The sequence below is a fragment of the Capricornis sumatraensis genome, chromosome 15, assembly GCF_032405125.1.
Source record: "Capricornis sumatraensis isolate serow.1 chromosome 15, serow.2, whole genome shotgun sequence".
In the NCBI taxonomy this organism is placed as follows: Eukaryota; Metazoa; Chordata; class Mammalia; order Artiodactyla; family Bovidae; genus Capricornis; species Capricornis sumatraensis.
The window spans coordinates 20,904,058-20,919,760 of NC_091083.1; the positions used below are offsets into that span (position 1 = coordinate 20,904,058).

Here is a 15,703-nt window from a genome sequence, read left to right on the forward strand (position 1 = left end):
TACTGTGTAGACGTACTTAAAATAGTCTGGGACAAAGAGAGTGCCTCTACCTACAAGATGTACAGAAATGCAATGGGTCCAAGGGTAATTGCCTTCCAACAGTATTCATCCCTGATTTCTCTACCTTCTTGGCTTCTGGCAAAATTTTCTATGATTGACCACCCTGAGTAATCTGTCTGACAGAACCTGGGACCAGAGCCATTGAATTTGTCTCATAAAACATGTAATTCAGTTTACATACTATCAACATGGTAGCGGAATGAGGCCAAACTGCAATATTGACCTCAGTTTGGCTCCCCAGGGTCCTCGACCAGCCAGCTGAACAAATACTATAACCCTTCAGGGTCTGCTCTAGAGAGCCAAGTGGCTTTCTCTTCAAGTTTCTGCACTGCCTTTCTACCTCGCGCAAGTACTGCAGGAGGATGCTGTAATGCACAGCCTTGGCCTGGTCTGCAGGAAGGAAGTCTGGGGCGGTTCTGTCATCCCCAACAATACTGGCCTGACCTGAATAGTTGACCCTCACCCGAATGGCTCCAGGGCTGATATGATGTCATTGTTCACCTCAGCTTAAGGCAGGGACTGTTCAAACCACCCTTTCTAATTAGATAACTCCCATTTTAGGGTTAAATAGTTTGGAGCAGACTGCACATAATTAACAAATCAGTTATGCCTCTGGGGAGCCGCTCCTACTTAGTCAAGAATAGCTGTACTTTGGAGAGGCTGTAGCTGTCTGCGGGTACAGGATCTACTGGTGGTGCTTGCTTAAATGCTTGAGGGTCTCTTAGAATCACCCCTAAAGTACAAGTCACCACATTTCTGGAGGGAGGTAAGTTAATGCCTGACTTCCACTTAAGTACTTCTGTAAAGAGTGTCCTCCCCGCCCCCGCGCAGCACAGGTGGGACCTACCTAGGGAGCACAGGCCAGCTGTTTCTCCAGTGTCCTCTCCTGCACAGGTTGTAGGCATCAGGGCTCCCAGTTCAGTACAAATATTTGAATCTAGTAGTTGTTTTGTTTTGGGAGGATTACCTGAAGGTGGTCAGTCAAATCTGTCTTACTTGTCTATGCCACCAGTGAGGTGGCATTCATTTGCCCCTTGGGGTGACTGAATGAAAAGCTACAGGAATTGGGGGTGGTGGTTGGAAAGACACCTGGAGGAACTGGCAGGTGGTTTGGCTGGAGTCAGCAGGTTGGATCGGGATTGTAATACCATAACATGAAAGAGTGCCTTTGATGCAAGGCACCACTGATGATCTGAAGATGGGGTTAAAGGTCAGATGTAGCTAGTCTGCCAATGGAGGGATATGTGGCGTCTCTCTCCAGGAGACAGATGGGTCTTTCTCCTGGACTCACAGTGTGGGATGCAGTGGTTACCTCTGCATGAGGAACAGTCCTTTACTCTGTGTCTGTTTGTGGTGGTCCACGTGTTGACGGATCTGGAATGGTAATGGATCTGCTGGCAGTGATGGCGGCCTGGGCAGTGCAGGGTTCATCAGCAGCTGGACTGCAGCTGACCTCGTCAGACCGTGGGCCCTTACCATGGCCATGTGTTAATGACCCACATGTTCTCATCAGCAACTACGATTTGTCTCCACAATTTATATGGCCCATGTTTAAGATGTCAGTCTGTTGTTTTCCAAGTAGCAGACCCAAACAGCTATTCCCAATGGGTACCAGCCTCAGATCAGTAAAAATCTCACAAGGTATATCACAGGGAATATTGGCCAAATCTGTGAGAACATCCTTGAGCTCCGCCCACGGAGCATAGCAGCCATACCCACTTCTCAATTCTGTGTAGCTGGCACTGAGGTCAACACAACGGCCCAGAGAACACCACAGGGTGTCAGCTCAGTTGAATTATTAATGCACCAGGCCCAGGCATCTAGAGGATCCTCTGTGAATCAACAGGCTTCCCTGGTGGCTCAGCAGTTAAAGTGTATGCCTCCAATGCAGGAGACCTGGGTTCAATCCCTGGGTCGGGAAGATCCCCTGGAAAAGGAAACGGTAACCCACTCCAGTATTCTTGCTTGGAGAATCCCATGGACAGAGAAGCCTGATAAGCTACAGTCCACCGGGTCGCAAAGAGTCAACACGACTGGACGACTTCACTTTCACTTTCTATGAACCAACAGCATTGGTTTAGGTGGCAGTATGGAAGAGACATTTTCCCTAAAGATGTAGCTGCCACTCTTTCATGTAAAGCTGGGATGTCATAGGAGCTAGACTGGCTGCATTCTTGAATACACCAAACCCAAGGGGCACCTCCAGTGGAGGCTGCTCCTCTTTCCAGAGGCTCCAGTCAGTAAAATCATCCATGCACAGAAACTTGTACTCAGAGGGGTCCTAAGGATGGTGGACACTGGGACCACTAGCGCTTTTATACATGCCACTCTTTCCCAGTTGGCATAATCTCCTCCGGCTTTTAAGAGCATTCACCCTGCAAGCATGAAAAATATCAGTACCAATTATACATTCATTGGTGGAAGCACAACAGTAATCCATTGAGTTGGTCCCAAGAACCCCACCCAGAAGGACGCATTAGCTTCTGTTCCCCACTGTGAACCACCCCCAAAGCTCGTAGCTGAAAGCAGATACCCTCTCCTTCCACAGGATGGGGATGTGGGCTCCACTATGTTGATATCAGCCCGCTATAAAACGTCCTGCCTTCCCCAGAGTGATCTCACACACTCAGGTATGCTTGGTCTTCAATTTCCCTTGGGGACTTGGAGAACTTGGCCCCACCCTTAATCATCTTTCTCTTAAGGATGTTTGGGGAGGTTGGAAGAGAGCGACTGTGCTCCAGTAAACAAGGTCAGTTTATTTGTTTTGAGCAGTGCTGTGGCTGCGAGCATTTCGGGCCCACCTAAAAGGCCTGCGTTCTGTTTCCTATAGCAAGGTCATCATTGCTGATGGACATCATCCATTCTGTCGGGAACACCTTTATTCAGCAGCTACAGCCATATTACTTTTTGGCGGGGGCCATGAGTTTGTACCCCTTGGTTGACTTGGGCTTGATCTGCACGGTGGCATCGTTTTTAGGAGTTCACCTTACATGGGCTCTTGGCTGCTCCATTGTCAGAAGACCAGCTCTGTAATTCTTGCTTGATTTCAACGTAGGACTGGGTGTTTTCTGAAGCTGGCAGGGCTGACAGAATTTAATCTTTGGGTGAGTTTCTCCTTCTCTGGTGAATTAACCTTCATCATCATTTAAAACCCAATTTAGGATGGAAGAGCCTGCAGGACAAATCAGCGCCCTTGGGAGATTGTTTCGGGGAAAGTTTCCCCAAAGGGCCAAAACTGTCTCACAGCAGGCAGGGCCCACTGTCAAAAATGCCGAGGTCTTTGCCTCATCTCGAATGAATAGAAGGTTGAGAAGACCAACTGCAGGAGGGACTGAGCAGGAAGATAGCCAGCTGTTGCCTTTCTTTAACAAGCATTGTGTGTCCCCTCCGACCCTTCAGTCTCCCAAGCAAACTAGCCAGAGTTCTAGGTTCTCGTGGTCCTGCTTAGAGTCGTTACAGTTTTCCTTCTTTCATGCTCAGTATATATCTGAAAGAATCGCCTCCCTCGGCAGATAAATATTATTAGTTGTTTTCGGGGTCCACCGAGTGAGCTTAGTGAGTAGTTGACAGTAGCCAGGGCACCATTCAGGCTGCTGTTTTTGAAGCTACTTCCTGGTACTCAGCCTGAAGCTGCTGCCCCAGTTCAGCCTCATTACTAAGCCGTGAAGTAGAGGACCAGACACTGCCTGGGGGACCACGTGAGTTGATCATGTTCACTCACAATTCCCATGGACTTCTCTCAGTTTTCATTAGCTATCCTTTCATTCCAACTCTAAAAAGCTTTGTCTTTGTCAGCACTCCATCTTCATTACCACAGCTTCAAACATTGTGAGGGGTTGGAGATTTTACCCTTTGCAGATGCTCACAAGTTAAGCCAGCCACAATTTCATAGATGTGAGGAGAAGACGTAAGACTCCAGGTTAGAGACAAAGGTCATTATTATGGTCATAGTCAACACTGTGTCAGACACCAGCCCCACTTTCTATAGGATATGTCCGAGACAGCCAGGTGGTGCCTGGCTGTACACAGTCAGGTGTGTTCCAGGAAAGGAGCTCCCAGCTTAGCGGACCAGCTCTTTTATAATGGGCAGTAAGCCTTCTGACGTTATCTTTGTTATACTGGACAGTAAGCGTGCCTTTTGTGCTTTGAGGAGACACTGTGTCTTCTAAGGCTAGGGAATCAACATCTCTTCTCACAAGGTGTGCAGAAATACATATAACATTAACCTTTATTTCCTGACAGTGCCCCCCCGCCCCCACTTCCACCCCCTTTCAGTTCATTTCACATGCTTCTGTTTTCTCACTGCTTTCTAACTGGTCTCATCCCAGTAGTCTTCTCTCTGTCCTCCTGTGCAAGAGGGATCTTTTAGAATACAGACCTGATGATATTGCTCAATTTGAATTTTTTATTGGTTTTTCATTACTGTTGGGACTTTGCTGGTGGCTCAGATGGTAAACAATCTGCCTGCAATGCAGGAGACCTGAGTTCAATTCCTGGGTCAGGAAGGTCCCTTAGAGAAGGGAATGGCTACCCACTCATTACTCTTAGGCCAAAGCTTAAACTGTTGAGTGGTTGTGTAACTTATTTCTCATGTGCTGACTACTATTCAGTTGTTTTTTTTTTTTAAATACTGACAGTTAAATAAAAACAAAAACCCACGTTCTTTAAAGCTATAAAGGCCAGTAGTAGGTAGGCTGCAGATGTGTGGGCTCCTTGCTGCCAAATTGTAACCCCTGGTCTTCTCTGGTCTTCTTTTTTTGCCTCCTTAAACCTTTGTCTGTAATATGCTGTTCTTTTTGCCTTAAATAATTTCCATAATTTGCCTGTGTCTGTTTATTTTTTAAAATGTACTTACTCTATTAAAGCCTTCTCAACCTAGTTGAATGTCTTGCTCTGAACACCTTTAGAGTAATTGCAAATAAATTGTGCATGTGTCACTATGGTAGTTACTTCATCTAGTTGTAATTACTGATTTCTTTATCTGGTCTGTATCTCCACAAAATAAAGTGTAAGCGACGCAGAGTAGGAGCCCTCCCTTTCCACACACACCAGGTCTTTGGGAGAGAAAATCGCTTCCCTCAGAGTCACTTTGGAATCAAAACCAATAGTTTAGTTGGTGCTTTTAATCAGCTTTAGAGATTCCATGTTTTGACGTCAAAGATATTAATTTGCTTAATTTTGAAGGGGAGCATGTAGTAGTATTCACTGGAAAATAGACATGTGATACAGTCTTAATATGTGGACATTATATATATTATTTACTCTGCCAAACAATATTTTCTTGCTTTGTTCAAATTTAAAATACAGACTGTGGACATTCATAAAGAAAAAGTGGCTCGAAGAGAGATTGGTATTTTGACAACAAATAAGAATACATCAAGAACTCACAAAATAATAGCACCTGCGAACATGGAGCGACCTGTAAGGTATATTCGGAAACCTATTGACTATACAGTTCTGGATGATGTGGGCCACGGTGTCAAGGTAAGTGTCTTCCTATCGTATTCTCTTAAAAATTTGCAGGCTGTACAGTTTCAGAGTAAACTTGAATACATAGTAGAAACACTTAAAATTATTTGTTAATAATAATAGCTATAGAGCCTGGTTCATAACTTGTGAAGGATTTTCCACATATGTCTTTGTTTTCAAGCTTTGAAAAGATCATGTGATCTAAGGGTTGTTCCATTTTATTAGTGGAAACACTGAAGCTTTATAATACATAGGAATGGTGTTTTTAAAGGTTTCAGTTTTATTAGAGGAATAAACTGATGAATCATTTCAAAGAGGAATTGGCATCTTACAGACTTTCATTCCTGTGGTATGCGAAGCTTATGATCTACTAAAGGCCTGCAGATAGGGTGGAATAAGAGTTCTGTTGTTTTCAACCTGAGAGTCCAGGGAGATGGTAAACTGACTCATCCATAAATGTAAATATTAAGGAAATGAAGTGAGTTTTATTTCCTTAAGATGTTTTATTTCTAAAACGTGCTTGGGGGACATTGAAGTGGGACAGTGAAGTGGAACATTAAGTTGCTAACCAATTACATTTTGAGTTGTAAGGTATAGAGATCATTTCCTTCCAACATTCCCAACATCTTTGTGTAAATTAACACACACTTAACAGAGGAGCCTGTGCTCCATAACAGGTAAAGGTTACACCATTACACAGTAGCAGAATTCAAGTAGAATTTTTATTCCCAAATAAATTATCCTTACACCCTTTCATTTGGGACTAGCTTATACTTGAATGCTATTTTTTTGTTTTCTCATTCACTCGAAACAGCATATGAGGGAAGCTGTTACTTTAGAATAGTATTTAGTGTATTTTAATGCTATCACATTAATATGTCTTTTCTTCAAAGATAATGAGGCTATTCAAATTTAATTTCTAAATCCAGGTGTGAAATGTAGTGGCAAGGTAGGATTCCAGACATTGTTTAATCTAGATAATAATGAGCCGTGTTATTCTAAACAAATGTTAAAGAATACCAAAGTTCTGGCACAGTTTCTAGCAATAAGAATGTGGGTCCAGGTATATTCCATTTTTGGATGCTTCCCTTAATGTTGCTTTTATGGTCACTTGAAAAATGATAAGATACAAATTTAAAATGGCAAATGAGATGGAAAGAACTTGAGGAAACCCCTTTTTCCCCAATGTAGGAAAAGACTTCATTCTGGAGATAATTTTCCTTAAGTGGCATGTTGCAAGTAGGCTGCTTTGGACACATTAGTTCTATATATAAGCTGGCCAGGTTTCAAAGATGTAGCCTTTAGGATCAAAGCAGCTTTTTTTCCAGTTTTGAATTTTGGTCAGACTTGTTCAGAAGGAAATTTAAAACTAAAACAAACTCTTTATCTATCAGTGCTGGCCTCTTTGGATTTGGATTCTTAAGCTACACATGAGAGGGTTTCCAGACCCTATTTGTCTGTTCCTTAATTAGAATTTGGCTAAGATGTTATGGTGCATTGTAATTTTGTTTTAAACCCTGAGCTGCTAGGTCCTTTTCTGAATTTGGAAGCAACTTGTAGTTTTGGATTTTAACATTTACAGTTGATCACTCTTTAAAATTCTGTACCATTCCAATAATGAAGCATGAGCATCCATTGTCCAGTAGTCTTAAGGTCTGTGCACTGATGCACTGAAATAGCCATACATTTAATGAGCTATGGTGTTTGTATTTAAATCAAAGTTTTTTTATCATCCATAATTCAGTTGAATTAGTTTGATAGGATAAAATATTGACCTAAGAAATTACATAATTTGCATGAGATTGACATAATTAAGTGGTGATTTTCTTATGAATATATTACTTTGAATAAATATGAATATGTGATACCTATGAATATTTCCCTACTGCTCGTGGATGTCTTTTCTTTATAAAATACTTGAAATATGACTGGGTAAAAGCTTATTAACATGAATCAAGTAACTGTCCTATCAGATAAGATATCTAGAATTAATTTCTACTTTTTCCCCCCTTTTTTGCCAACGTAAAGTGGCTAAAAGCCAAGGTAAGAGATACTACTTATCACTTGATCCACAGTATTCCTTCTGTATTGATAGAGGCTGCAGAGCCACTAAAACTTGAAAACTTCTCCTATGTCTGTCTGCTTTTTTCCCCATAGGATTTATATGGGTTAAATATACTCAAACCCAGTTCAAATCAGCAACATTTAGCTTGGATGTGTTAATATATCAAAGATATATTGACATCTGCATTTATATAGGAACATTAATTTTGCTAACATTTATTGCTTTGCTCATTTTTTGATAGTTGCCTTGCTTTTATTGACTTACAATTAGGAGGTTTCCCAGACATTACATGTGACTTTGTTACTGAGTTGTTGGGATAGAGGTGATTTTTCAGATGAATATTTTAGCAAGTTGACACTGAGATCTGTAGTTTATATTCATGCACACGTTTCAAAAATTTCAGGAAACCGAATATTTGAATTGCAGAAAAGTTAGATCTCAGTGACCATGTATAACAATAAAATAATATATAAAATTCAGTAATCTCACCTGTATTTTGCAATTAATTGGCATGAAGGGCGCAAAATAATACGAAAAGCCAAGTGCAAGTGGTATCTTGACTTTTTAAAATATAGTACCAAAGTCTGTTATTAAAGCTGTCTGGGAATCCTTATTTCACATTCTGATATTTTAAAAATAATAATACATGGTGTCAAAACACCAAGAGAACAATTTGATATAAAAATAAAAGCATTTCTTTCCACATTTCAGCATGGAAATAACCAGCCTGCAAGAACTGGCACACTGTCGAGAACAAATCCTCCTACTCAGAAACCACCGAGTCCTCCCATGTCAGGCAGGGGAACGCTGGGGTAAGAACTCAGTTACATCTACGTTCTTCAGATCCAATGAAGGAAATCCAAAGTGAATCCAAAATGAATCTGCCTGTTCTGTAATTTCTCTGAGGAACTCTGTACCAGAAAAGTTTTTTGTATGTGTATAAATGAGCATAGTCTGTTATTTTCCAATTCATTATAAAAATTTTATATACATATATATAAATCTGACCATAAAATGAAATAACTGGAGGTTTCTATATATATTGTTTTTACATGTATTTGCAATATTTATATTACAGAACTTTGAATAAGTGACCTGTTTTGCATACTTTGGTTTGGTAGCCTGCAGTTCTTCCATTTTCCCCATTTCTGCTTTCCCTGAGACTTGGGAATCTTTACTGGGGATCCTTCTGTGCTTCTGCTGGTCATTTTGGGGCCCTTCATTCTAGAGTAGCTTTGTGAGAAGGCCAGTGCAGAAAGAAAAGAGAAGTTTGTGCCTTCTTCCTTCCCAATTTTCAATGCAATGCAAATACTGAACACTTAGTAAGACAGTCCTGAAAGATTATTCACATTATAGTATTCCTTTTTCTTTGGTGGAGGGGCGGTGGAATCGTTACTTTATAGTAACAGGAATCAGTAAGCAACTTTTTTTGTAGGCTCTTAGTTTCTATTTTCATTTTGTGAACCTCTTGCCCCTGAAGAAAAACATGAAGTTGTTAAATAGAAAAGTTAAAATCATTTATTGAGAAATTAATGGCATCACAACTGGGGCCAGAATGTACTTGCCCATATATTAATATTCCCATATTGAGGTAGGAATAAATTGCAGAGGAGATATTTAGCTTCCACAATATATAAGGACAGTGCCTTGTGGGTTACTGAGTTGGGAATCATATGTATTTCAAAGTTTCATATTACTGAGAATTTAAAAACTTATAACTATTATTTTTAGAAATAAGATTAGTTAGAACTTTTACCTTTCTTAGTGGTTTTCCTAAGAAAAGGTAACAGATTTTAGCTTTTGTTAAAGTAACAAAATTCATATGTTCCAATTAAAGCATTTTTTAAAACCAAACTTTAGTATTTAAAAAAAATTGTGTTATACTTGGTAATAAAGGGATAGTCACAAATTTTGGGAGAAAATACCATTTTATCTTTCTTATCCATTACTCCTTTCTCTATTATGCTTCTTTAGACGAAATACTCCTTACAAAACCCTCGAGCCTGTTAAACCTCCAACAGTTCCTAATGACTACATGACAAGTCCTGCGAGGCTGGGAAGTCAACATAGTCCAGGCAGGACGGCTTCTTTAAATCAGAGACCGAGGACACACAGGTAAATTAGAATTATAGGTAGAGGGCTGTAGAATTATAGGTAAAGGGCTCCTCTGACGCTAACATAGATGATAAGGTTGAGGATGATAATACTGTATACGTTTCTGTAAAGATTATATCATGACTTCTGTTTAAGATTTTTTAGTATCTATACTACTAGCAGATTGCTAGTATTTCCTCTTTTTGACAAAGGTACATATGTACATTTGGATGAAGACTAAAGAATTTTTTTTTTTAACGGTCATTTAGGAAAAAAAGATCAGGATAACCACTGTGAAATTTTTTGGGTAAATGGTTAAATATCAGAAACTATACAATGAGATTTAAACTTGAAGCTCTGAGGAAGAATTTCTTAGGAGAGTTGACAGACTGTAGAATATGTTATTATATAAATTGTTTTTTAAAAAGTTCTAGAAATCAACTACCCAGTGGATTTTTTTCCCCTTTATTTTAAAAAATTTATTTTCTTAATTTTTGGCTGTGCTGGTTCTTCGTTGCTCTGTGGGCTTTTCTCTAGTGGAGGAGAGCAGGGGCTGCTCTCTAGTTGCGGTGCACAAGCTTCTCATTGTGGTGGCTTCTCTTATTGCAGAGCATGGGCTTCAGTAGTGGTGGCACGTGGGCTTAGCAGTTGTGGTTCTCAGACTCTCGAGCACAGGCTCAGTAGCTGTGGTGCCATGGGCTTTTAGTTGCCCTACTGCGTGTGAGATCTTCCCAGATCAGGGATCGAACTTTTATCTCCTGCATTGGCAGGTGGATTGTTTACCACTGAGCCACCAGGGAATCTACCCAGTGGATTTTTAAAAACTTGGTATGGAACATAACATGCATTTCAGAAAAGGAGATAATTTATTAATATAAAACTTGATGTATTAATACAAACCGAATATAGTCTAGTAACCATCACGCAGATGAAAAAATGGAATAGTAGCAGCAACCCAGAAGTCCGCTTCAGGCCTTTCCCAGTGATTGCTTCTACTTCCCTCCCCCTAAAGTAACTACTTTATTTGGGGAGTACTTTATTGTATAGTTTAATTTTTTCATTTAATTTTTACCTCTCATTTAATAACTTGGGCAGGGAACTGCTCTTTACCTTGATTTTTGGTTGGTTTTATTAGAGATATAACTTGTTAAAATTATTTTGAAGGATTCAGTTCCATAGGGTATACCAAGCTCTTAAATGCTATGTAATTGTTATTTGTTGTTGTTATTCCTGTTAGTAAATAAATTATCATATTGATGTCTGAAGTTACAGTATCAGTTACAGTATGAATTCAGTGAGGACCAAAATTGTTTTTTAAATTGTTTCTTTATATGTTTATTATTGAATTATTACATCAAAGCATGATTCTTCTCTGTAGTGGCTGTAGTAATAGTTTAATCATATTCAACAACTAAGTTACTTCATTATACTAGGGATATATACCAGTGAGATACAGTTCTTTTTTTCAGGAATTTGTTCTATTAGAATAGGGATCAACAAACTTTTTTATCAAGGGCTAGATTTGTCATTACTTTAGGATTTGTGGTCCATATGGTCTCTGCTGCAGTTACTCAGCTCTGTCATGAGAGCAGCCACCAGCAGCACGTAAATGAATGAGCATGGCTGTATTCCAACAAAACTTACTGAAATTTGAATTTCACGTAATTTTAACATGTCATAAAATATTGTTATTTTGATTTTTTCCAACTAATTAAAATATTAAAAAGTGTTCTTAGCTCATGGGTTATAAAAATCAGACTATGGGCCAAATTTGGCTTGTAGGCTGTAACTTGCCAACCTCCATGTTTAAAAAATGCATACAGATTAGTTAATCATACAAGCACATAAGTACATCTGTCTGTTATATGGTGGTGGCACAAAGCAGAGTATTGACTAGCTTGGGAGGAGGGAGGCCTTCAAATCAGACTATTTTTGTTATAGAAATATTTTTTCCCTTCTGTTAGTATGTGACAGTGTAATTATAGGGGGATCATATTGAAGAAAATACATTAATCTAGACAGTGCAGATTATTACTCTGCTGGGTTTCTGGGCCTAGTGAACCAATGATGTTGAGTTAAAAATAGAATATGGAGCTTCAGGCTACATAGGTACATATGTATATTTGCATATGTGTACATGTGCACTCCTAAAAGGAATCAACCCTGAATATTCATTGGAAAGACTGAAGCTAAAGCTCCAGTACTTTGGCCACCTGATGCAAAGAACTGACTCATTGGAAAAGACTCTGCTGCTGGGAAAGATTGAGGACAAAAGAAGAAGGTGGTGGCAGAGGATGAGATGGCTAGATAGCATCACTGACTCAATGGACATGACTGAGCAAATTCAGGGAGACAGTGAAGGACAGGGAAGCCTGGCATGCTTCAGTCCATGAGGTCACAAAGAGTCAGACATGGTTTAGCGACTGAACAACAACATGTCCACTCCACATTACTGAAACTGGTCAGCGTGAGGTTGTATACCTAAAGGGACAGTAAGTCCACAGAAGTTAAAATTTAATAGTATCCACTATTCTAGAATGTTCCTTGGTGAAATTTCATTACCGTCTTCTTATTTGCTCATTTTTCCAAAAATTTCCCTGTCTTACTACCATTCTTTGAGATTAATTAGAGGTTTGCATATTAATTTCAGACTAAGGTTGGTTACCATTTTTATTAACTTCCATAGCATCTTTTGTGGCTTCCATCCCACTGTTTTTAATGTCTCTTTCCCATTCTCAGCCAGGAGTTCCATGACAGTGTAGTTCATGTCTGCTTTGTTCACTGCTGTTTATACTAGGTTTTAAATCCTTGCTGATTCATTGTATGTGAGATTGTATTGGTCATTCGTTTCTCAATGATCTCTTACAGTTCTGAGTACTATATGATTATATTGGTTTTTCAGTAGATGGAGAAACATAGTGAAACACATGGATTTCCCTGTAGCTCAAACAGGAAAGAACCTGCCTGCAATGCAGGAGACCAGGGTTCAGTCCCTGGGTTGGGAATTTCCTCTGGAGAAGGGAATAGCAATCCACTCCAGTATTCTTGCCTGGAGAATTCCATGGAGAGAGAAGCCTGGCGGGCTACAGTCCGTGGGGGCACAAAGAGTCGGACACGACTGAGCAACTAACACACACAGTGAAACACAAAAACCACTTCAGGTATTAGAGTTAAAATTTGTATTGGACAGTTAAAACGTTTCTTTCTATGTAAGTGTGTGTATACATATGCATACACACATCCATCATAATAGTGTCTGGTGGCTTTGAGTTGATTGTATTTTTTGAAGGAGTCCCTAGAATTGCTGTTTTCATGGTGTTTCTCTGCCTTTTGCAGTGGAAGCAGTGGAGGAAGTGGTAGCCGAGAGAACAGTGGCAGCAGCAGTATTGGCATTCCCATCGCCGTGCCTACACCCTCACCACCCACCATTGGACCAGGTATGTCATCCACTAATCCACTGTCATATGTGGTGGTATTTATGAGCTTTATTATGGAAGTCTGAAGCAATTTAGTTACATTAGATAAAACTATTTATTAAATTTATGTGATTGTTGCCAGAATGAAAGCTAACAAATTTAAGAACAATTTTTGATTGGTTTTCAGAGCTTTTAGAGTTTTGCAGCTGTTTCTCCTTACTTATAAAAAAAGCATATTAAATAACTTCGGGGCCATTTTGCTTTAGAAATACTTGGGTACTAGTCAAGAATAATAATTACTATTTCAAGAGCAAACCAATATTGTTGATAATTCAACTGAAAGATCAGTGTCTTTAATGTGAATTATGCATCGCTGAACTTTGATGTTGCCTTGTAGGCTGGTAGGTGTATCAACTCTGGGATAGCTGGTTGTGACTTTCCTGCTTTTATGTATGATAATCGATACATACATCAGTAAACACTCTGAATGTAACATGGGATTAAACTAAGAAAAGCTCTTTTACTTTTTAGATTATATAAAAATTTAAGAAATCATAGTAGAGCTATGATTAGTCCCTTGATTGTTTAGTAAATGAAAGGAAGACTTTTTGTTGTTAAAATATACATTTGAAAAATGAGTTCGATAATCAAAACTGGGAAAAATTCTTAGTTTTTCAAGGATGTTGAAAAAGGAGTAAAAGCTACTTATAAAAACAGGCGTATTTTATAGTTAATGAAAATGTGAACTCAGTGACCTTTTTACCTTGTAAAATTCTTATTCTTTAACATGCTTTGCATATGGGTGTCTTTCTGTTTTTTTCTTCTTTCCAAAGCACTGTACTTTCTTACTGTTTCAGAATGATTAGTTCTCTTTCTTGCACTCTGACCTGAATTATAAACTATTTTATTAGAAAACATTTCTGTCCTCCCTCCTTCTGGAGCTCCACCAGCACCACCTCTTCCACCTCCCCTCCCCGCGAACACTGTGATAGGTGAGACTGCATAACCACTGGAGTGATTTAACTTACTGTGCCTAGTTCATAGTCAGCTCCTGTTAGACGGTTAGCTTTTGTAGTAGTTATTAGGTTGTAGGTGGTAGTACAAAGTTTAAAGTATTAAATCTAATTTACACTAATTTCTCCTTGTGAAAGGCCTCTGAAGTTATTTAGAAACTTCTCTGTGATGTCAAATGTGTCTCTGCCTTGTTTATAACCAAATTAATGTGGTTTAGCTTTTGTTTTGTTTAGATCTTTCTAGGAATATTATAGCAGTGATTGTTCAAAAAAATTTTTTTTATTAGTGACACAGTATTTTTTTAAAGTGAGACTTAATTTGGAACTCCCTGGTGCATACAACAGTCAAAGGAGTGGGGTGAAGGTGGAGGACAGGAAGAAGAAAAATGGAAAAGAGAATGATGTGTAGGCTGCTCTGAGGCTTTCCTGTGGCTCACAGTTGAAAGACTCTGCTGTAGTCAAGGATTAATGGCATCTGAGGGTGCTGTGAAAACATTTTTATCAATAAAATACATTTAAATTGTTCCCAGGTTGAGGGAGACTGGATTGAGCATATAAGAATTCCAAATATAGACTATATAAAACCATTCAGCCTAGAAATGCACAGTAGCATTTGGGTGGAAATGGATAAAGAACTGTCTCAAATAATGGAGCTTAGGTGAAATAAAAACATCTAGCATCTTCTTTTAAAAACATTGCCACTTGTACTCAAAAGAAAAGGAAGCAATAAAAAAAGGCCCTAGTAATAGAAGTTGTTGGCAGAAAGTTCATGTGGAAAAAATAATGCCCTCAACCTAATTAATAATCAGGAAGACAGAAAATAAAAACCAGTGGATACTATTTTATAGCTACTAGATAGGTAAGCATGTCGAAGTCCCCGAGTACGAAATGTCAGTGAGGATGTGCAGTAACAGAAAGGTACATTGCTGGTGGCAGTTTATTAGTTAATATGCTCCCTTTAGAAAGTAATTTGTTGTTACTCAGTCAAGTTGAACCAGGTTTCTTACCTTAGATTTATCAATTTAATTTCTAGATATTTCCCCTAGAGTACTGGTTCTCAAAATATAGATATGTGACTTCTGGGTGTTGCCAAAATCCCTTCTTGGCGTTTTTGAGGTTAGAATTATCTCCATAATAATACAAAGACTTGTTTGCCATTTTTATTGTCATTCTGGTACAAGGACACAGTGGAATTTTCCAGAGGCTGCATAACATTTGATAGCATCATTTTTGACAGCTAAAGGAACATGTATTTGTGTATTCATGTGTTTTAAAGATAAATCAGTTTTAATTTCTAATATGGTAATTACCTATTCCTGTAACTCACTTCAATAAAAATTTTTTGAGGTTCTCTAATTTTAGAGTGGACCCTAAGACCAAAAAGTTTAACCACCACTGAATTAGAGCAGTGGCTTCTGAAATATGATTTCCAGATCAATAGCATCATTGTCGTGGGAGCTAGTTAAGAATGTAAATTCTCAGGTCCCATTCCAGACCTCCTCATTCAGAAACTGAGACTGGAGCCAAGCAGCTTGTATCACAATAGGCCCTTAAGATAAAATTCTGATCAGTGTTTGAGAACCACT

General features: G+C 39.0%; 1 protein-coding gene across 30 annotated transcripts in view; it reads left to right on the forward strand.

Moving 5' to 3' along the window:
• The window catches only part of ABI1 (abl interactor 1), an 85,353-nt gene that overhangs the window by 53,217 nt on the left and 16,433 nt on the right, over positions 1 to 15,703 (forward strand). For 6 of the 30 annotated variants that reach the window (XM_068987879.1, XM_068987885.1, XM_068987880.1 and 3 more), the window contains exons 3-8: positions 5,368 to 5,544; positions 7,558 to 7,572; positions 8,306 to 8,406; positions 9,569 to 9,709; positions 13,025 to 13,125; positions 14,016 to 14,096. In XM_068987879.1, coding sequence (XP_068843980.1) covers positions 5,368 to 5,544; positions 7,558 to 7,572; positions 8,306 to 8,406; positions 9,569 to 9,709; positions 13,025 to 13,125; positions 14,016 to 14,096 — 616 coding nt within the window. Of the gene's footprint in view, positions 1 to 5,367; positions 5,551 to 7,557; positions 7,573 to 8,305; positions 8,407 to 9,568; positions 9,710 to 10,299; positions 10,324 to 13,024; positions 13,155 to 14,015; positions 14,097 to 15,703 lie in introns of all 30 variants that reach the window. The other 24 variants (XM_068987890.1, XM_068987887.1, XM_068987896.1 and 21 more) reach the window with 7 other exon arrangements.